This window comes from Heterocephalus glaber, unplaced genomic scaffold (assembly GCF_053883595.1).
Source record: "Heterocephalus glaber isolate CG9 unplaced genomic scaffold, H.glaber_assembly_v1.0 deba00000546, whole genome shotgun sequence".
NCBI classification, from domain to species: domain Eukaryota; kingdom Metazoa; phylum Chordata; class Mammalia; order Rodentia; family Bathyergidae; genus Heterocephalus; species Heterocephalus glaber.
In genome coordinates this window covers 42,150,857-42,173,673 of record NW_028258147.1, presented here as the reverse complement: position 1 = coordinate 42,173,673, position 22,817 = coordinate 42,150,857, and the positions used below count along the sequence as shown (strand labels likewise).

The 22,817-nt window shown below is 37.5% G+C and overlaps 1 protein-coding gene across 6 annotated transcripts in view; it reads right to left on the bottom strand.

Annotated features, from left to right (window-relative positions):
• Positions 1–3,813: 3,813 nt before the first annotated feature.
• Positions 3,814–22,817, bottom strand: part of Naa35 (N-alpha-acetyltransferase 35, NatC auxiliary subunit) — a 65,757-nt gene continuing 46,753 nt past the window's right edge. For 4 of the 6 annotated variants that reach the window (XM_087204816.1, XM_087204812.1, XM_087204811.1 and 1 more), the window contains exons 15-23: positions 16,062–16,128; positions 14,705–14,803; positions 13,697–13,875; positions 10,390–10,526; positions 9,555–9,622; positions 8,517–8,675; positions 8,039–8,161; positions 5,295–5,375; positions 4,015–4,358 (exon numbers count right to left, since the gene is read on the bottom strand). In XM_087204816.1, coding sequence (XP_087060942.1) covers positions 4,299–4,358; positions 5,295–5,375; positions 8,039–8,161; positions 8,517–8,675; positions 9,555–9,622; positions 10,390–10,526; positions 13,697–13,875; positions 14,705–14,803; positions 16,062–16,128 — 973 coding nt within the window. In that variant the 3' untranslated portion in view covers positions 4,015–4,298. Of the gene's footprint in view, positions 3,967–4,014; positions 4,359–5,294; positions 5,376–8,038; positions 8,162–8,516; positions 8,676–9,554; positions 9,623–10,389; positions 10,527–13,696; positions 13,876–14,704; positions 14,804–16,061; positions 16,129–22,817 lie in introns of those variants that run through there. The other 2 variants (XM_087204815.1, XM_087204810.1) reach the window with 2 other exon arrangements.

Below are 22,817 nucleotides of genomic sequence, written 5' to 3'. Positions count from 1 at the left end.
GAGACCAGGTCTACACTGTAAAGCGATCACGTTTGCGTTATGATCTTTCATAATCGTACCGGCTCCTCTGAGACTCAAGTATGAATTTATTCACTATCTCTACTGCTTCACTCCTTCATCTGACTTTCCAGCCACTGTCCCATGTCTTCAAGAGTGAGCTCTCTGAGGGCTGGGGATTTAGCTCAGTGGCACCATGCCTGCCTCGCCAGCACAAGGTCCTGAGTTCCATCCCAGGTACCAGAAAAAAAAAAAAGAGCTCTCTGCTGTTACCAACAATCTTTACTTGGCAAGTCTAGCGGGCCCATTTTGGCCATTCTGTTACTGGCCTTTGTGGTTGTGCATTCTGCTTATTTTCCTGTTAAGTCTCCTGAAGGCTTTTCCAGTGACCAGAAGCACAGTCAGGAGAGAAAGAAGGAAAACAAAGACCTCTTCTAAATCTTTCAGGGTGCTCTCTGATCAGTATTTGTATCATCTTGGCCAGGAAACTGTCACGTGAGAGCAAAACAGTGAACTGACACAGAAACTTAAAACAGCGGCACTTCAGCCGGTCTGCATCACCTCAGCGGCCTCCCCTTCCCTGGTGCACTTTTTACAACTGGGCCATCCCAAGCATATTTCTTGGGACCCGTCAGGGCCTTGGCATTTCTGCGCTGTGCAACTGCAATCCCCAAACAAAGCCTTCATTTCCATGTCTAAGACCACTGAGTGCTCCATTCCTCTCCACCTTGGACTGAACCTCTCGACTCCTGACTGCACTACTTTCTATTTTCACCAGGTTGTTCCAGAGACAGCTCAGAGTCTATGATCCTTATGCCCTACATAAGCAAAGGGAACCTCATTTGTGTAGCTGCCAAAGCCAAAAAACCCTGAACTGTCTGATTCCCATACAACAAACTCACCTATTCATTAGCCACTTCTGTTAGCTGTACTTCTGAAACATTTGATTGTATCCATTTCTTCTAGCCTCTGCCACTACTGTGCTTAAGAACATTCTCACTGGCAACCCTGCCTTCACTCCTGCCTTGTTCTGAACCAATCTCAGGCAAGCAGATATGATGTGATCTCATCACTTCCCTGCATAAAAGCCTTCAGAGATATCCACCAATAAGAGAATAAAGTCAGGATTCTTTAGCCTGACTTCTGCCTCCAGGTCTGTGCACATCCTGTGCTAAAGCCTCTTGAACCTAAAGGACTCAGGCAAGATGGTGACTCTGTAAAGTTCAATATGAACTGATTCTCCTATAACCACACGTTAGCTTTCTGTTACTATAGTGATTTACTTCAGATAATCAACTTAAAAGGAGTAAAGGTTAATTTTGGCTCAGGGTTTCAAGTACAGTACATAGTTGGTTGGCCCTGTTGTTTTGTGCTTATGTCAGCAGAGTACATCAGGGCAGAGTGTGAGGTAGAAGAGGCCTATTAACTTTATGGCAGCCAGAAAGCAAAGGACAGGAAAGGGGTGAGGGTCCCATGACACAAGAGCACATCCCCCAGTGACCCAACTTCTCACTGAGCCCTACTAACTCCCAACAGCATCACCAACTGTTGACAAAGCCTTTAAACACACTGGCCCTTTGGGGACACTCAAATCAGATCAGTGATGGCAAACCTTTCAGAGATGAGTGCGCAAACTGCAACCCAAAACCTATTTATTGGCAAGTGGCAGCACTGCAGTTGAGGTTTTAGTTTAGAAAAAGCAACTCATACATTAACATCTTTTGTCTTAAAAACATAATAACACGTACCGTAGGTTCTCCACCACTGATCTAGACTATAGCAACCAGCATACATTTGTGTTGCATTTTAAATATGTACTTGTTTGTCTGCATTCTTCCTAAGATTATAAGCTCTGGGGGGGAAACAAAGTATCCTTTTTTTTTTTTCAGTGCCTTAAGTGGTACACGTTTTAAAATGTTCTAAAGAAGCAACTACAGTGATACCTCTGTTGTCGAACTCAATTCATTCCAAATTCACGTTCAAACACCAAAAAGTTTGAGAACTGAACTTTCCCGTAAGAAATAATGGAAAACCAAGTAATTTGTTCTGAGGCCCCAAAATTACACTTATAAATTAATTTTTCTAGGACTTTAATAAATTTTGCAATGATTTCTTTCTTTAACTCTATCATGGTTCTCAGTTTTTCTCTTAGCTTTACTGCTGGTATCACTAACTTTCTTTGGAGCCACAGTTACCATAATTTATGCAAATAAAGTGCAAAAAACAAAGCCCAATGACAAATATTTTAATGCATTAACACGAGCACTGTATGTTGCCGGGGTGAGAATGCTGCTCGGACTGAAGCGTCACCAATTTCTGTCTGCAGCAAGACATCACACATGACTCACTCAGCCTGTATAGGGTCCTTTCAAGTTGGATTTTTGGTTTGACTATCAAGCAAAGTTATGAATACTGAGCAGATTTTTTTCAAACTTTGCTGTTCGAGTAGTGGAAAGTTCAAGCTTGGAGCCGTTCAACAACTGAGGTATGTATCACTGTATTTTTCTCATTACAAACCTGCTGTATGAAACAAAACACTTAAAAAGCTACTTAGAAGAAAGCACGTGATTCTATCAGTAACATACACTAATAAATCTTTTTGGGTGAAAATGAGTTAACAGTAGGGCAGTTTAAGAAGACCTGCTTCAAAAAATAATACAGATGTTCTTAATTACCAAACCACTGCTCAGTAACATTCATCTGCAGTAGCTGATCCAATTAAGACACTGTAGTTAAAAAGTGCCAGAGCAACTGCACTGATACATATATATAGGTGGTTTTGTTGATTTTCTGCTTTAAAGGATATATATTTTATATTTCACATCTTGGCCCCTGGGATGGAAAGCTTCCTACCTTGCCTCAGGCTCTTTTTGGTTATATGCTAAATGCCAATGCTCTTTGTACTATCTCTTTGCTTTTTCTTTTGATTCTTGGTTTCTTCTATTGCCTATTTCCTATCATTCCTTTGCCATTTTTTGTTTTAAGCATTTAGAAAATACCATTTTTTGTTTTAAGCAATAGAAAATACCAACCGCAAACAAGCTTTATTTTTCCTAGTTCAAGGTTTTTTTCTAAGACTTCTGAGTTTCAGGCTGCCTACGGGCTATTCCTGGTTGAGGCAAGTGTTACCACTCTTGGAAGGGAAGCCTAGACTACTTCATTAGCTGAAGAGAGGAGCCTTTTTTTAACGTGGCAGGCACTGTCAGGTTAGCTGCTTCAAAGTATTTTCAGGAAAAAGTTTCAGTACCGTGTTTTCAAGAAAGATGTCAAAAAGCTAGGGATGTAGCTCAGTGTTAGAACCCATGCTTAGCATATACAGGTTGGATCTATATCAAAAACAAAACAAAAAGGTGGCAAATCGGTTAAGATATTTAAATCTCAGAACCCTTATCATAAACCAAGAGAGTCACTAATCTCAGGTCCCACTACAAAAGCTAGCTTAAGCCAGTGCACCTCACTCAAATAGTACTGTCCCTACAGAGGACAAAATAGAAGGCCCTAAAAACTTGGACAGCTGTCATGACAAATGCCAGAAGGGACAGGGAGAACAAAGGACAGGGCACCAGGCATTCACAGGGTCAGGTGGACTGAAGCTAGTGTTTCAAAGCCAGAGGATACTAAAGAGACCCCTACTTGAATACAGATGAAGTAAACAAAAGAGAACATACCACATTTAAGTTAGACCTTTTCTACCTTTTCAATGTCACCCACAAACATAATGGTCAATCTTTGAATGTGCCAAAAGTAACAAAGGATTTTAAAAAATCTGTTAGTCTTCCTTTACAGCGCAGAAACCTCAAAAAATCCTTTTAAATGTATTTCATCAAAAAATCTTATTTAATGATTTAGTAAATCCCATGATTTAAAGCCTTCTAGATAATTTCTGAACTGCTCAGATGGTGAAGAGCACACCTTCAGCCCTCAGCATGTCTCAAGTGGTGCTGTCTCTCATCTCCAGTAGTGCGTTTTCTGTCAAGAAATTTATTAGCCATTACAAACACTATTTTCACTCAATCATTCATAAAAAAATGATTTATGATTAAATCTGTAATAAAACCATATAACATTCACCAATGCATTCAGTAAGACCATTTTCATCCATGGAACATAATAAACCACTTTAAAACAGCAGTTTTCATTCATGTCATGTAAGGCTTTCAAACTAAAAGTATTCTTTTTAATGAGTTGTCATCCAAGAAATCCATTTCACTTCACGTTATGTGTTGAGACTGATGGTTATATCCTCTAAGAGTGGAACCTGAAAGTAGATTCTACCTCTTTGTGGTCACGTTTTCAGTCTCTCAAACAAGTTTCACAACTGGGAAATATTTGTGAACAGAGAAATCAAATTCCGGAGGAATCTGTAAAGAAAATCAGAAAGTCAATTATTGTATCTACAAGTAATCACACAACAGAATAAGCACTATTTTTTTTTAAAGTTTTCTGTGTTTTTAGAAACAAAGCAGCACAAAACAGATTTAAAAGCTGGTTTAGCTGGGTGTGGTGGTGCATGCCTATAATCCCAGCACTTGAGAGGCTGAGGCAGGAGGATCACCAAGAGATAGAAGCCTGCCTGCACTACATACAAAATAAAAACAAAAACAAAAAAAGCTGATTTAATGCTAAGAAAAAGTCAAGAACTAATCTGGAGAAAAAAGTGATCAACTTATTTCTGGGCTTACAAAGGTTGTCAGAAAACACACCGACTTCCAGAGAACAGTTAAAGGAAAATGGACTTAAATTATAGGATAAAGCTCAAGTTAGGTCAGGGGACAGCAAATTTATTCAGTTGAGTCAGTTAATAAAATGAAACTCAGTAAAGGAGAGCAGGAGAGAAGCCAGAAAGACAACAGAAAAACAATGGGAGTAAACAAACAGTCCTAGACGTAATGGCAGAGTGCTTCACTGGCTGGCCTCCTCTGCAAGACAGGACTTGCTCACTAGCTAACAGGCTGCTGTTACCCTGATGACAGAACATGACCCAGGAGACCCTAAACATTCTCCCATCTTCTGAGCCAATATAAAAGGAGGTTTTAATTATTAAGGGATTCAACTTCCCAAAGTTAGGTGACTGTTAAATACCTCAAAGTCCTCCCATTAATTTGTTCTTGCACCTTTTATTTTTCTCCCCAAATTGGGGCCCATAGAAATTTTAAGTCACAAAATACATGTCTCATGGTAAAATGGCAAGTTTTATTTCTGCTGGTAAATCTTCTTCAGGATGATTTTTGTTCAGGGTTTTAATTTTTTATGCATCTCATTAAAAATTTTAAATAATTTCCCAACAATGTACTTACCTTGGACTCCTTTTTGTGTCCTCCTGCCAGTAACTTCATAACCACAAAATTGGGTTTGGCAACCTTTAAAATTCTATTCACCTAAAACACGAACATTAAATTATCATAACAGGGGCCAGTGATTTAGCTCAGTGGTTCCACCAACTGCCTCACAAGAGCAAGGTCCCCAGTTCGATCTCCAGTACCAAAAAAAAAAAAAATTATCGTAACAGAAAATTCATAGTCAAATTTTCTTTATATTACAGAAACAAATGGGAACTTGGCATAATGGAAGTGCTAACATTTAAAATAATAAGCACCTTCTAACACAACTCTACTTCAGTCAGCTCTGACTCTGAAAGAGCTACTGTGTCTTGCTCTCATGTCAGGCAGCAGAGGGCAGCACTCAGAGCACCAACACTGGAATTAGGCTTTGCCAACGACTGAACCCTCCAGAAAGTTCTCTAAACCTTTCTGGTCCTCAGTGTCTTCATCCTTAGAAATGAAGGTTAACTTTCCTCACTCCACAAAACATTGCTGAGAGTGACGTTCTGGTCAATGGCAAACCAAGGAATGTGTACAACAGTGGTTCCAAGAGACACCACCGGGAGCTGTTTTAGTTTGTGTAAATGGGCACAGAGCAGCAGCTTTGCCTACAATACATTTCTCAACACACAACCTTGTCCTTAAGTGGTGTATGACTGCAGTAAGAGCTGAGAATCATGTCTACAGGTATTAGTGTTCCTTGACTACTGATACTTTTGAGTACCACTTATCTAAAAGGTTTCCTTAAACACATGAATAGCAATGGAATGGAATGCCGGATTCCTCCCAGACAGCAATCCAGGAAGTCCCCACTGCTGCCTCCTTACCGAAATCTCTGGAATCACAAGCTCAGGACCAGTTCCTTCTCAACTCCAGATAGACACCCACCTGCCTACATAACAGCTCCACTTACACATCTAATGGGCATGTCCAAAACTGCCTAGCCACCTGGCTCCTGCTCCACTGGCATCCTTGCCTACATGAATCAACCCATCCAGCTGCATAGGCCAAAAATCTTCAAGTCCTCCTCGACTCCTCTCTTTCACTAACATCCCACATCTAATCCACCAATAGCCCCAATGGCTGGATCTTAAAATACAGAGAGAGAGCAATCATTTTGGATTCCCTCCACTGCCACATCTCTCACCTGGATTACTGCCATGGTCTACTCCAGGACTGACTCACTGGATGCTACCTTTTATCCTACTTCAATCTATTTTCAGCACAGGGCCAGAGTGATCCTTTAAAACCTCCTCTGCATAAACCCTCACATAGCACATCTGCTTGTTCCTGGCTCCAGTCATACCTGTTCTCAAATGCTCTAGAAAACTCCCGCCTCCTATCTTTCTGCACACAGATTCCTCTCCCTACAAGGCTCAAGCCCCAGACTTTCAGAGGATGTGTTTCTTTGCCTTCTAGGAGTTTCTCAAAGGTCTTCGTATTTAAAAATGCTGATGGCTTTGGGCTTTAGCCAATAGTAGAGCACTTGCAAAGTCATGGCTTCCATATCCAGCACCACCACAACAAAACAAAACAAGCTCTACTCTCTGTGCTTCCAGTAGCATTTCTAATTCCCAACTTCAGACTGATTTTTCTTTAAATCATTATGCCCTTATAATATATGACATAATTTACTTGTTTGCTGTCTGTAGTCCAGCACCCCTTCCTCATCCCTCATAAAGGTTAGGACTTTAGTCTGTTTATTTTCTGCTGGAGATATACTAGGTGCTCAATAAATCTTTATTAAATAAATGAAGTTCCAATAAGTAAAATATGTCATCTATGATGGGTACCTCCCTCAAATTTATACTACCATTTCACTTAGTGGGTGAAAAATGTGTTTTTTAAAAAAGTCTCACTCCTATCTCCAAGACACCCAGCTCTTTTCCCACGAAGCAAACACTTTATCAATAATCATGCATCTTTCCAGAGGTACACACTCATATAAGAACACACCTGCACACACGGTCTGCTTTGAACCACTTTGACTGAAATGGCAGTACACTAAACACACTATACGGTACCTTTTTAAACTTTTAAGTCCTGAAGAACATTCCACTATGGTACAGTACATAAAGATCTTCCTCGTCCTAATAACTGCATAGCAACTCACTGAAGGATGCATCACAATGTACTCAGCAGATCTCTGCAAATGAACGCTAAGTGTCTCTCATTTTTTGCCACTAGAAATCCTGCTGTAGTGATTATATCTGTATTCACATTTCCCTCACTTCCTATACATGCATATGGATCTAGAACATAAAGCCCAAGACACAGCACTACTGAGTCTAAGCATCTGTGGTTTTTGACAGATACTGGTACATTACCCTTTCATGGAAGTGGTATCAAGACATACTCCCCAAAATGGCATATATGTGTTATAGGCAATTCCTATTTGTACAGAAACTATGTCTCAATAAATAATCTTAGGGATTATAGCAAATTATTAAAATATCAAAAGCTATTTTCAAAGATCATTTGGGTATCTCAAAGTCTTTAAAAGCAACAGTCAAGTGGAAAATGTTCCTGTGTTAACTGGCCATATTATTTTTCAGAATTAGCACTTAAGATTAGATTGGCCCAGCTATTTGAGACCCTTGAAAAAAACACAACAGGCTCTGCTTACTAACACTATAAAGTTCATTACTGTAACTGTCTTTTATCTAGTAGTAAGATGTTTCCTGTCCCCTAGAATTATAACATAATGAATCCAGTCTTACCTCTTGGTCTGGGTTGGGGATATTTTCCAATATCATTTTTGCCTGTTGAAAGTGCTTACTAGCTGCCACATACAGTTCTGGAGACTGAGGAGGTGGGCTATATTTATTGAGGTCAGACATTTCCTAAAAAGAAGTAGGAACATTATTCAAAATATGTTTAATGTGAAAAATTCTTTTTTAATTCTTACAGAAATCTACACTATCCATTCATATAGATACTGAAGCAAACATTCAGCACATCTCCCTATTTTTCCCTACATAATATTCAATTCTCAACCCTTATATACCATCTCATAATCTCATTACTTAAGTAACTGCGACTAGCTAGTACATCCATCAAAGCAAGTATTTTCCACACTAGTTAAAGTTGCTATTTTTACCACCTGTCCCAGTCATTCTGACTACATATTTTAACAAGATGGCTAGGTACAAACAGCACATTTCTACGAAGGTGTAAGACTAAAGATCATACAATGACCTCAGTGCGCAGGTTCACCTTGAACTGTAGGTAGTGCACTGGTGGCGGGGTCATCACACTGTTGAAGGGAGCAAATCTGTGCTCATATCGAACTTGTTCACTGTCAAGCTCAAACTTGGGTTTGCGTACTTTGCCATCCATGTCAAATGCTACCATGGTCTAAAGAAAAAGGAAATGCAGAAACAGAAAAAAGCAACAAGAAAACATTAATACAGAACAGAAAACAAAAACCCAGCTATGTATGTATAGTTAAAACAATTTATGGCTCAGCAATCAGAAACAAGAAGAGATAAACTGACTTCTTGGTATTCATTTTTGTGTGCTATGTTTTACACAAAAAATTCTCAAGCTCCAGCACTCAATGTATTACTGTTTTTCCCAGGGATGGTAAAGGATGTACACATTTTTCTTCCAAGCCTCATGCTTTTACAACACCTTTGAAACCTTCAAGTAAATGCTTCTGAGGAACAACTAGCATATTCAAACAGGTCTTGTTTTTCAAATATCCTCTTTTGCTTCATACATCTTAACATAACCTGCTTTAAATCATTTCTTGGACTGCCAAGTACAACTTAAGTTAATCCTCAGTCCCTGCCGGAAATGCCTGTGGAGCCTCATATACTCCTAAAAAACTCCAAGTCCTCCCTTCATGAAACTGTTCCTGGTCATCAGTAAGAAATAAGCTCTTCTCTTCAACCTGTGCCACACATTTGTCAGCTGCCCATCCGGCATTAACTAGGCCTGTGTGAAGCAAAGACCAACTGACACAGTGTGTGACTCATGGTAAAGGGTCAAATGCTTGCTGGAAACAACTAGACCTGAAAAAAGTAACCTTCCAGTAACGTGGGAAATAAAAATGAAATAACCTGGAAAGAATCATGAAAAGAGTTCATTTAAAATAAACTTTAGGGCTGGGGATTTAGCTAGTGGTTTCACTGCCTGCTGGGCAAGCACAAGGACCCGAGTTCGATCCCCCGTATCAAAATAATAAATAAATAAACAAATAAACAAACAAACTTTAAGAATTCAACAACTTACTTTAAACATTCCAGCACACATGTTCTGATATGCTTGGCTCATTGTGATCTCCCGGCTCAATGGGCGAACTGTAAGAGAGAGAAAATCTTCTTTACTCTTTTTTCCCCCGGCTTCCTGAATTATCACAAGAGAAAAATTTTTAAAAATCTTCCAGCTTGTTTACTAAATGTACATACACTTCAGTTTGCCCCTAAAGCTAAAATTTATCTTGTGACCAAAATCTACAAATAATGAAATACAACTGAAAAAGCTAAATGATTGTGTAAAATAACTAATGCTCTAAAATTCAAATAGGAAGTTTTAAACTTTCTAAATTTACTTTACAGGGACTCAACCCATGAATACAGTTATTTACTAATCTATCCAATCTGCCTATTTATCTTAAGGAAACAGCACACAGTGTTTGCAAATGACATAGCGATATCGATACTATCCCTGAGGGAGCAGACATTTCTCTTGTCATGGGTCTTGGACCCTGAGTCAAGGAGCTCTATGGGTCCCGGTCCCGCACCCAGTGTAACAGCACAGCTCCAGACCAAATCAAGAGCCTGCTGAACCCCCGGCCGACTCCTGTTGTTTTGTTCTCTAACCTATCTTGCTTCATGTGGCTAATTCTTGATCTAAGATCCTCTGATACACAGAACAGCAAAGAAAGGAACCAGAAACACTTCTATTACTAACCCAGGACTCAATTTCTGAAGGGATGATGGATGAAAACTAAACTATAACGACTAACTCATCCATTACAACTCACAAGGAACTCTCTTAACGATTTGTCAAAAGTAAAATACACTCATATTTTTTATTTCTCAAGTTTAAGAACAGTCCACAGCACCTTTCTTTTTTTTCTTTGTTTTTTTACTGCTCCGGCCTTTCTGCTGTTCTTCCATTATCCTTTCCTCTGCCATTTGAGAACCATCAGCACGACTCAATGTGGACATCAACCATGCATAAAGGAATTCAGAGAGATACCTTAAAGGATATAGAAGGTTAATCGAGCTAAGTAACACAGCTTTATCAACATATGTGTTAATAGTATTTTCTTTAGTTTAGTTTCATATGAAGAACTGAAACAAAGGACTCACTCCCCCTAATCCCCCCCTCTACCACTGAGCTCACACCTTGAGCCACAAATGGATACATTTCACAAGGCTTTAAGCACTTAAAAAAGATCACCCAATTGGGTAACAGATTAGGTCTTTTAAGAAATGAAGCATTAAAAGTGACTATCTTGCCAGGGATTTAGCTCAGTGGTTTCACAACCTGCTGTGCAAGTGCAATGACCCGAGTTTGATCCCCAGTACCAAAAAAAACAAAACAAAACAAAAACAAAGTGACTATCTTTTTCTTTCTACATTTTACAACTTTTCAAGACTTGATAGTTACATACATATATGAAAGTCAAACAACTGCCCATTAAATTGTTTTTTAATAACAGGACATATTTCACTTTGGTCAATTAATATTTTCTTTGCCTATTAATCACAATATAAGTAAAGTGGAGCAAATAAATTCAGAAAATAACCAAAAAAATATAGCATTATTCAAAACCATTCTAAAAAATTAAAAACATTCAGGCTTGTAATTTACTTGTTTATTCAATAAATAAAAAACATAAAGGAATATTCTACTGGATGCTTAACTTTTTCAGAAATTAAAACTAATTAACTACTAACCCAGAAAAGTAGTTCAAATCTAAGATATCAATATATGTATCTTTTTTAATGTAATCCGTAATAAAATTAGGGACCACTACTTGTACTAAAAAGAAAAGGTTTGCAAGACATTTTATGATTAAGTTTGAATATATAATGCCTCATTCCCAGATTTCCCAGAAAAATGTATGATAGGCTATAATATAAAACACATTATAAAATATTTTGAAGCAAGTCAAAAACTATTCAAAGACATACAGTATTCAGACTGAACTGATGCCAAACCAAGCACTATGATTCCTTGCAGGTAAGGCAAAAAGGGAAATATATTTTTATCTAGTCAAAGAAAAGCATATAACTTCATATGGAGAGAAAATAACTCCTGGTATCGAATTTAGGAAAAGTATTTATTACAATATTATTTTACAAGATACAAATGAACTTTTTCTCCACCACAGTATGAAATCTGAGGCTCTATAACCTGTATCTTAACTTGAGGAAAGATTTCTATTGGGAAATAATAGTGCCTGTCTTCAGATATCCTAACTTAAGCACAAATGCATGAAGAGTTAGCTGATAGGATTCAAGTCTTTCCTCTCAAATCAATGAGCTTTAATCAAGTGTTTTATCAAAGTGAAGACACAATCCAATCTAAGCAGAGTTAGAATTCTGATATTCTGAATTACTGATTCTCAAATGTCATCTCTGGGCCAGTGGCAGTATTCTCTGGCAACTAGTTAAAAAGGTAATGGCTGGGTCCCACCCTAGACCTCCTGATCCAGGGACTGTAGGGACTGAGCCCAGCAAGTGATTATGACATATGTTAATGTTTGAGGATCACACACAAAAAACCCAAAAGATTATTTTGGGAAAATGTAAGTGTCCACTCTGTAATTTTAAAACCAAAAAGCAGTTGAGAATATGAAGGTTACAAGAGTGTTTATAGGGAAGAATTAAAATTTCTTTCATTAGCAAGACATCAAAATGCTCATGTACGTAGCTAAAACTGTAATAGAGTATCTATCAATCATTTGCTAGTTTAAGATCTTAATTCCATGCACAAAGAAGGATAAGAAAATTGTATTTGGATCGGAGAAGTGGAGAGAAAAAGCTTGCAATTAGCTCCTTCAACTCATAAAGAACTCTTGCCATGTTCTCATTAAAAAAAAAAAAAATCATCAGGAATATATACTACAGGCTAATAACAAAATGTATCCCCAGTTGGGCCGGGGATTTAGCTCAGTGGTTCTGGCGCTTGCCTCACAAGCATAAGGACCTGAGTTTGACCCCCGGTACCAAAAAAAAAAAGTATCCCCAATAGTTATATAAACAACCACCCAGTAACAGTCATTTGGCATTATCTTTATAAATGCTGAAAAATACACAAATAAATATTCTCATATTACTATAGTCACTGCTCAAATACAAATTTTCCTAAGATTTATCTGTTAAAAGCTCTTGAGGCTTTGTTCACGATGAAAAAAAAAGTCAAAAAGCTGGGCGTGGTGGCACAGGCCTGTAATCCCAGAACATGAAGGCAGAGGCAGGAGGACTGAGTTTGAATTTGAGGCCAGCCAGGGCTACATAGTGAGTTCAAGACCAGCCTAGACTACACAACAAGACTCTGTCTTAAAAAAAAGATGTCAACAGAAAATTACTTTTTTCCTCTGAGTAATGACTCCACAGAATATGTATTTTAAGTTCAACTTCAATGAGCTTAAAAGGCAAACTACTGAATTCTAATATACCAAATTTAGGTGTGACGGAGAACATAGGTCATCAATTAGTTTAAAATTGCCTTCATCCTTTGCTACTTGCCACTCTAAGAAAGATATCTCATTCACCAGTGAAAGGGAAGAACCATTCCACTGAAGAGCATCTTTCACTGACTTCCCAAAGTACTGAAGCAAAGCCTTGGGGCCAAGGCTGAACCAGTTCCTCTTGCAGTGATTACCCTGGCTGTGACTTCTTCTAAGGCGAAGGGAAGATCTGTCTTCAATCTGAACTTTCAGTCTGTCACATACATACATCTACTAACTAGTGCCACTGAAGTCAGAGCAAAATGTGTTCCTTTTAAGTCTTGTTTTCTGCACTGGTCAGACTGGCCTGGAATTCATGAGGCTCCCCACCTCAGCCTTTCAAGCATTTGGGATTACAAGCATGTACCATCACACCCACCTTGTAAAATGTGTTAATTTCTCTCCATAGACGCCACAGAAGATCTCCAATTAAACCATATTTTTCGAGCCTCTTTAGTTATTTTTACATAAATATTCAAATGGCTGGGAAAACGTGTACTGTGTTATGAAAGTAAAGATGTTCACGTCGACCTAGCTCTAATTTTCAACAGCTACTTTCCCAAATGTTCCACAACTAAAGCAAAAATACACTAAATGAAAAAGTATCCTGAAATTAAGTTTATTTCACAGACACTCTCAGATCTTAGCCACTTCACAGACCTTCAATTTTAACTAAGTGTTCTCTTACCAGTATATGTAGTAATACTCATGCATGCTGTAGAGTTCCAATTCAAAGCCACTTAGAAGATACTGTATCATGATTCGAAGGCTGTGATAAAGAACCCATGTCCCTAAACAGGCCAAATGTTGCCTTTGGGGTTCTTGTTTCAACAGCATAGTGTGAAGCGCTGCATCAACTTTCTCTGCCTATGAAAAATAAAATGTAACACTGACTTCCTTTTATGTAGTAGAGAATTTAAAAATACGAACAGAAAAGCTGGTTGTGGTGGGATCCACCTATAATTCTAGCATCCTGGGAGGCTGAGGGAAGTCCACAAGTTCAAGTCCACCCCAGGCAACTTTGTGACTCAGTGAGACCCTGTCTCTAAACAAAAAATAAAAAGGGTTGGGATGTAGCTCAGTGTGAAGGCCCTTAGTTCAATCCCCAGTATCACCACCACCATCACCACCACCACCACCACCACCAAAAGTAAAAACAAAAACAGAAAAAGGGCAGAAAATTTAAATCTCATCCCTAAAGGAAGCAAATGTGTACTTTCAAATGCATTTTATTAGGTTTGCATTCAAAGATCTCATTTAATAACAGTTAATAACTTTCTAAACACTCCTTGTAGTAAAAAGACATCTATTTAAAATATATATATATATATATAACTAACTAAAGGTCTTTAGTTAAATTATCACTTAATATTGCTGGTGCTGTTAACAAATTAACTTTAAAATGAATATGTTTTATTACAATGTAAACTTGCTATAAAACTACAGTTATAAACACATTTCATATTTTATCCTGATTATCAAAGAAATTACTTAAGATATGTATTAGTTTGGATTATTCTTCTGTTTTTCTCATAAACATTTCTTTGGTATGTGAAACCATTAAATTTTAAGTGAAAATCAAGCTCATCATAATGAAAAATAAAATATTCAAAGTACTGTTCCAAAGAATTGTTTTTAAAAATCTAGACAGTGTGCGAATTGTTTAATTTTAGAAAAAAAGGAACTTGGCTCTTACCTCATCCTGCAAGGTAGCAAACTCCTCCAAAATATGCCCAAGCTTATCTCTCTGCCGAGCTCTGTTATGTCCATGGATCTGAATAAGACTACAAAATGGCTGGAATACACATACAATTTGCTCACCATCAATGTGAAAATTTACTTAAAGAACAACATTCCAAATTCTCAAAATCTGGTTTAATGGAGAAGATGCTGCATATGTTAAGAATCATGCCTATGTAGTTTTGCTTTTTATAAAAAAACAAATGTTAAGTTTTTCAGGAACTCAACACCAGAATTTATCAGCAACTAGAAAAAAGTGGCTGCTTGTTAAATTTGTTTTCATACAGCAAACAAATCTTCCTTCAATCTTTAGATATCTTCCTGCAATTTCGAGAGGACAACGTCTTTTCTCTTTGTTTTAAGCTAAAAATTAATGTTCAAGGCTGGTGTTTTTGTGCTACTTTAAATATTCCAGAATGCCTAACAATTATTCGGTTTGAGTTATGGCTAAGACCTTTAAATCCTGATTATGACTAAGGTTCATTTATTACTATTTTCCTATATAGTGTTCTCATAAAATACAGTAACATTTCATTAATTAAATAATACACATGAATGGCAGGATGCTTTAAGAAGTATAAATAACATCCTTAGAGTATAATACTGTTGTCTATTTTTATAACTTGATAGATATTATCTCATTTGGTCAATAACTACCCTAAAAAGGCACAGAAGAGGTATAGGTCCAGCATCTCTTATTTTTCAGAAAACTCAAAATTGAAATGCTCCAAAATCCTACACTTTTTACATGCTAATATTATACTCAAAAAGTTTGAGATTTTGGAGTATTTTGGATTTTGAGTTTTTGGATTAAGGATGCTTAACCCATAGAATTTATACAAAAATTATAAAATCTGAAACACTTTTGGTTCTAGGCATTTCAGATAAGGGACCCTCAACTTGGATAGCATCTCACTCTAAAGAGGGCTCAGAGTACAGAAAGGTAAAGCAGTGAACTGATGTAAAGTGTCAGTGATAAGAACACAATGAAGGCTGAGAGAGGGCGCCCGCCTCAAATCCCAGCACTCTGAGGTCTGAGGCAGGAGAATAACAAGTCTGAGCCCAGCCATGGCTTGAAATAATTACAACTGAGATTAATTAAAAATTAACAAAGAAAAGAAAAAAAGGAGAAACCAGGTCTTCTGATTCTCCTTCTTCCACATTATACTCAAGGGCTAGGAGACACAAGTTTTTCATTTATTCACTGTGAATGAGAAAGAGTTGATGAAAAAGCATAAATTAATGATACTGAAGGAATTGCACCCCATAATTTTCAAAGCATCTATCATAACATTCCAAATTATAGTTCTTACCCGAACACAGTGAGTAACAAATGAGTCAATACAGTCCTTAGCCTGGTGATTATTATACAGGCAGCACCTGTAAGACAGGAATCACTTCATTAAAGTCAAACTATTAGGTCTAGACAAAAGAAGCAAAAGGAACCAAACATATTACTAAGTTGAAGAATGACAGAATCAGATTAAGAAATATTTCATATTGCTGTGCTGTTCACATCCGTTAAGTGGGTAATTATTTCCACTCCTTTAGTTCTACACGTGGACAATTCAAGTTGGGTCTAGTAAGATCACACAAGCAAGGGAAAAGGAAAATCCAGTAAGAAATATTTCACTATTGCTGTGTTGTCCACATCCATTAAGTGGGTGATTATTTTTATTCCTTTAGTTCTACAATTGGACAATTTGAGTTCAGTCTAGTAAGATCACACAAGCAAGAAAAAAAGGGAAATCCAAAGCTCCTGCCTTTCAGGACCCTCCTCCAGTCTGATAACCTCATGGATGATGCTCCCAGGAATAACTACAAAGGAAATACTACAGAGAATCCTTTCAAGAATGTATCCCCATTTCCAGCCATTTGCTATCCCATTATCAGTACACTCCTCTCAGACTGCATTTTCTGACCTTACAAACTGGTCTTGCAGTGTTCCTTATTTAAGTCAACAGCATTTTTCCCCCAGTGCTAGGAATCAGTCATGGCCTCATACATGCGAGGCAAGTGCTCTACCACTAAGCTATGCTCACATCCCTTTCAAAAAATTTTTATTTTGAGGCAGGATCTCTCCAAGTTGTCCAAGCTGGTCTCAAATTTTGGTATATGACCCTTCTGCCTCAGCCTCCCAAGTAAGTGGGATTACAGGCATCTACCACTTCTTGACAAGCGTTTCCCGAGCATTCAAGACCTGCTTCCTGGCCCTAGGGGAGCTATAGGGACCAGGTACAGTAGATATGAAACTTGTGGTTGTTATTTTTTTAAATATCTGTGGAGATCACAAGGATTTTTTAAAAAGCTGAGGAGACTTCCTCCTGATGCCTCAACAGGAGCTGATAATTTGCTACTCAGAAGAGTTTACCAAAAGCTAGTAAGCTGGAAAGAGCTACAAAGATAAACAGAGCTACAATCATGCAATGGAAATGAATAATACACCCAGCAATCCAGAAAAAAGCAGAAACTCTGCAACAAGGAGTTGGTGAAATAAAAATTGCTAAAAGAGTTTTTATATCTTTTTAACATCAAAGTACAAAAATAACATAAGACTAAAACATACTACTTAAAAAAAACCTTCTGGATCTAAAAATAATTATTTTCAAACTTTATAAATTCAATAGATGAAAAATGTTCACTTTAAGCTTTAAGAAAAAGAACACCCTCACAACACAGAGATAAATGCTATGAGGACCACAAGGGATCTAGAAGACCGAAAATACCAAATGTTCTTTAAAAAAAAGGAAAAAACCAAACACGTGAAGGTGAGGCAATAGTTAAATTAGTAATGAATGATATGATTTGAAGAGCTAATAGTTTACTGAGCTCCAAACTGGTCATGTACTTAACCACACAATAAGTATTAAACAGCAGACTTCATGTGCAAGGCTCACCATCACTGGGTAAAATCAGAAGTAAGCAACAAAAACTTATCCAAATATCTTTACTTGAAACAGGTATTTTAACAAATTACCTTTGAATTTTAAGAAAAGAATGAATGAATGAAAGAGTTACAATATCCTTAAAAAGCAATATAAAGAACCCTTTCAAATGAAATCTAAGCATACAGCTAAACTATCAACAAAATGAACATCCTTCAATATCTCAATATTTAAAAAACTGTTTTGAATAAAGATGTAAAAAGTAACAATGACAACAACCCTTACTCCAAAAAGTAAAATTCAAAGAGTTCCATTTATGATCAAGCTTGCTACAAACACTGAATGTTGCTGTTCAGCTGTTTTAGAGACTAGAAAGAAAACAAAATGAAATAACTAATGTAAATATCGGAAAATAAAAGTATCTCTTTGAGAAAGAGATTCCAATAATCATAACAGCAACAACAGCAGTAAGAAAACACAAAAGAAGGGATGGGGATGTAGCTCAGTGGCATCACACCTGCCCGGCAAGCGCAAGGTCCTGAGTTCCATCCCCAATATGGACACACACACACACACACACACACACACACGCATGAAAAATTTCTAAAAACTGAGGAATACATTTACCAGGAAATATACACAATACATATGAACAAATGTAAGACAAACTAGCAGTCTGTACTTTGATTACAGAATTTAACAGCATAAAAATGAGAAGTCTTAAAATTATTATTTAATTCTAATGAGAATTTTAGTCTTTAAAAATATCCATAAAATTGTCTTAGCATTAATGCAAAAGTAGCAAAAGAGAATCAAGAAAGTCCTGGAAAACAACAGTACAGAAGGCTGTGTGTCTCAATAAAACTTAATAAAAAGTCATACAACATTTTAAGTATCATCGGAACTGAGGTAAATCCCAAAACATAAATTTTTAAGTAAAATAAAGGCATCACTTTAATTCAGTGGGAAAATGATGATTTCTATTTCACCCAAAGGACTATCTAGCATGAAATAAAGTTAATTTCACTTACAAAAAAAAATTTTAGGATTAAACTCTAGTGAAACCACAAAATTTTTTGGCACATTTTAGTGGCAAAAGAGATAACCTATAGGTAGGAAAGAATTATTTGCCTCAACAACAAAAAGAAAAGAGACAAAAATTACCATACAGAAAGAAAAACTTTCAACTGGGCATGGTACACTCATCTGTGATCCCAGCACTCCAGGAAGCTGAGGCAGGAGGACAAATTCAAGCCCAGTATGGCAATTTAGCAAGATCCTGCCTCAAAATAAGTAAAGGAAAATAAAAAGGGCTGGGGATGAATTCAGGCTAGGCGAAGGCCCTGAGTTCAATCCTTGGCATTATAAAATAAGGTTTTGATTGTAGCAAAACACAAACTAAGGAAAAATGTATCTGCAATGTCTAACAGACACAAAGAATTAATTTCCTGTAATATACATGGAGCTCTTACAAACTTGCAGAAAAAATAAATGGCTTAATAAAAATCAATGGGCAAGCCAGGCATGGTGGCACATGTCTATACCCCCAGCACTCGAGGAGGCTAAACAGGATTACAAGTTCAAGCCCAGCCTGAGCAATTTAGCAAGACCTTGCCTCAAAATAAAAAATAAAAAGGACCAAGATGTAGCTCAGTGTGAAAGTCCTGGGTTCAATCTCCAGTACTGCCCCCCAAAAGGAAAAACATTTCAATGGTCAAAAGATATATGTAAGTAACTCACAGAAAAACAACTACAACTGTCCAATAAAAAACTGCATTTAAGTGCTAAAATTAAAATGAGTTATCACTGCCCTCAAAACATGCTGGTCACAGGACGTATGTAAAGTGTACTCTTCTAAAACTACACAGGCCCCTTTAGCCAGTAACCACATTCTTTACAACACATTTGTATTATGAAATATTTGGCAACCATTCAAAAAGTCAGATCTGTATCAGGTAATTTGGGACATAAAGCCTGATACGTATCTTTTAAGTAGAAAAGATAATTTTTTTTAAATAAGTTTTTTTTTATACTGCGTGGGTGGCACAAGCCTATAACCCCAACACTCTGGGAACCTGAGGCAGGAGGGTCACAAGTTCAAGCTCAGCCCAGGAAATTTAGTGAGCCCATCTCAAAAACAAAAAATAAAGGACTGAGGAGGTAGCTCAGTGCAAAAGCACCTAATTTTCAAGCAGAACTATCATATTTTTATAATCGGCTCAAACCAGGCACGGTGGTGAACACGTGTAAAACAAGCACTTGGGAGGCTGAGGCAGGAGGACCGCTCTGAGTTTGAGGCCAGCATGAACTACATAGTGAGACTCTATCTAAAAAAAAAGAAAGAAAAATTGGCCTTTTAAAATATGTTAGTTACCCCTTCCCTTTCCCTACTGAATCATGTTACTTTCTATTAATCTGATCTCTGAATCTTTCTCATATCTGTCCTCTTCTTTACATTCCTAGAGTTTAATCCTTCATCATTTCTCACCTATATAAACAAATCAACCTACTTTATTTGCACTGTCACTCCTTCCCATTACCTGTTTCTTCCAGTTAAAAAACAATCATGCCAATTCCCTACTAACACCTTGAATAGTTCTCATTGACAACCAAATAAACACCAAACCACACTATAGCATTCCAGACTCACCAGTCTCATCCTAAACTGACAGCCTACACCCCATTCATTTGCTCAAGAATTATTCATTGTGCTTTCTGTTATGACACAAAGCACTCGAGCATGCATGACACATAAGTCACAGAACTTGGTTACTGTGACACAACAGCCAAAAGTTAATGACCTAGGTTCATAAGTTTATATTCTAATTGGGGGAATGGGGAGAGAGGGAGAGAGAAAAAAACAAACATAAGAAGTACATTACACAGTATGTAAAAAAAGAAAATTCATTTTGGAAAAAAGAAATGGAAGCAGACTCATTGAGACAGAAATTTGGGAAACAATCCCTTTTACAATAGCATCCAAAAAAATGAAATATCTAGGAATCAAACTAACAAAGGAAGCAAAAGACCTCTACAATGAAAACTACAGCATTCTGAAAAAGGAGATCAAAGAGGATATAAGGAAATGGGAAGACATCCTTGTTCCTGGGTAGGAAGAACCAATATAGTGGAAATGGCCATACTTCCAAAACTACTATATAGATTTAATGCAATGCTGATTGAAATTCCAACAATATACTTCACAGAACTAGACAAAACAATCCAAAAATTCATCTGGAAGCAGAAGAGACCTAGAATAGCAAAAGCAATTCTAGCCAACAGAGACATGGCTGGGGGTATCACAATACCCAACTTGAAACTATTCTACAAAGCTACTGTGATAAAAACAGCATGGTACGGGCAAAGAAACAGACCCGAGGATCAGTGGAATAGATTAGAAGATGCAGAAACAACTTCAGCTGCACTCAGCCTTCTCATATTCAACAAAGGAGCCAACCACCCTCATTGGAGGAAAGATAGCCTATTTAATAAATGGTGTTGGAAAAACTGGATTTCAACCTGCCAAAGATTAAAACTAGGCCCATACCTATCACCATGCACTAAACTAAGATCTAAGTGGATTAAACATCTAAATATTAAGACAGAAACACTAAACTTGCTGGAAGGTAAGTTAGGTAGAACTCTTGAAGACATTGGCATAGGAAAAGACTTTATGAACAAAACCTCAGTAGCATGGGAACTAGCACAAAGAATCAACAACTGGGATCTTATCTTATTAAAAAGCTTCTGCACTTCAAGAGAAACCACCAACAGAACTAAGAGACAACCTACAATCTGGGAAGAAATTTTTAGCAGCTGTGCCTCACACAAAAGTATACTATCTTGAATCTAAAAAGAGCTGAAAAAAATCAGACCCCCCAATTCAAAGACCCAATTCAAAAATGGGCATCTGAAATGAACAGACATTTCTCAGACAAAGAAGTAGAAATAGAAAATAAACGTACAAAAAAAAATGTTCAACATCACTGGTCATTCAAGAGATGCAAATGAAAACAACACTGAGATTCCACCTCACCCCAGAAAGAATGGCTGCTATTAAGAAATCAACCAATAACAAATGCTGGCAGGGTTGTCGGGAGAAAGGAACCCTTCTCCATTGTTGGTGGGAGTGCAGACTGGTGCAACCACTGTGGAAATCTGTATGGAGATACCTCAAAGAACTACGACTAGAGGTCCCATTTGACCCAGCTATTCCCCTGCTGAGTATCTTCCAAAAAGAATTAAAAGAACCATACCACAACGATATATGTGGACCCATGTTTATAGCAGCAGTTTGTAACAGTTAAAGCTTGGAAACAGCCCAAGTACCCATCAACTGGAGACTGGATAAAGAAGATGTGGTTTTTTTATAAAATGGAGTACTACTCAGCCATAAAGAACGAGAAACTAGAGACATTTATAGCTAAATGGATGCATATTGAGGTCATACTCCTAAGTGAAATAAATAGGACATCCATGTGCAAATACTGAATAGTTTCTCTAGTGTGAGAAACTGAAAGTATAAATAAGGATTAAAATGATTAAAAAGAGTAACTGATAATTTGAAATAGGAAAAGATCCAAAGGGGTAGGGGTGGTGGGAGTGGAAGTGGAAAAGAAAGAAGCAAAAGGAAAAATTATGAGAAAAGAAAAAAAATGGAAACAAAGTCTGTGTAAATAGGGAAGGGTGGAGGATGTGAAGGGTGCACAGGGAATGGGGAAAAAATAAGAACCAAGATACATCATGTACAGGTACAAGCACTCAATGATAAATGTAAACGTATTGTATACCTAAAATGTACCGATAAAAGAATTTATTAGGAAAAAAAAAATGCAGTGAAGTTGGAGATAGCAATTTTCAAACAGGGTGGCCAGGGTAGCTCTCTGAAGCGACACTAAACACATGCTAGGCTGGTGCTCTACCACCAAGCTATATTCCCAGTTATTTAGTGACACTAAACAGACTTGAAGGTAGTGGGGGCATCAGCCTTGGGACTTCTGGGGAAAATGCTCCCTGTCTTCCATTCTATGTAAAGACCCCAGGGCAAGAGAGCAGGTCTGATACATTCCCAGAATGGTAAGGAGGACACTGTGCCTGCTGCAAAGAGGGTGAGAGCAGACAGGGAGAGGAGCAGAGGTGAATGGGGCAGGTATGCAAACCTGAGCACACCAAACCTTTTAGGCT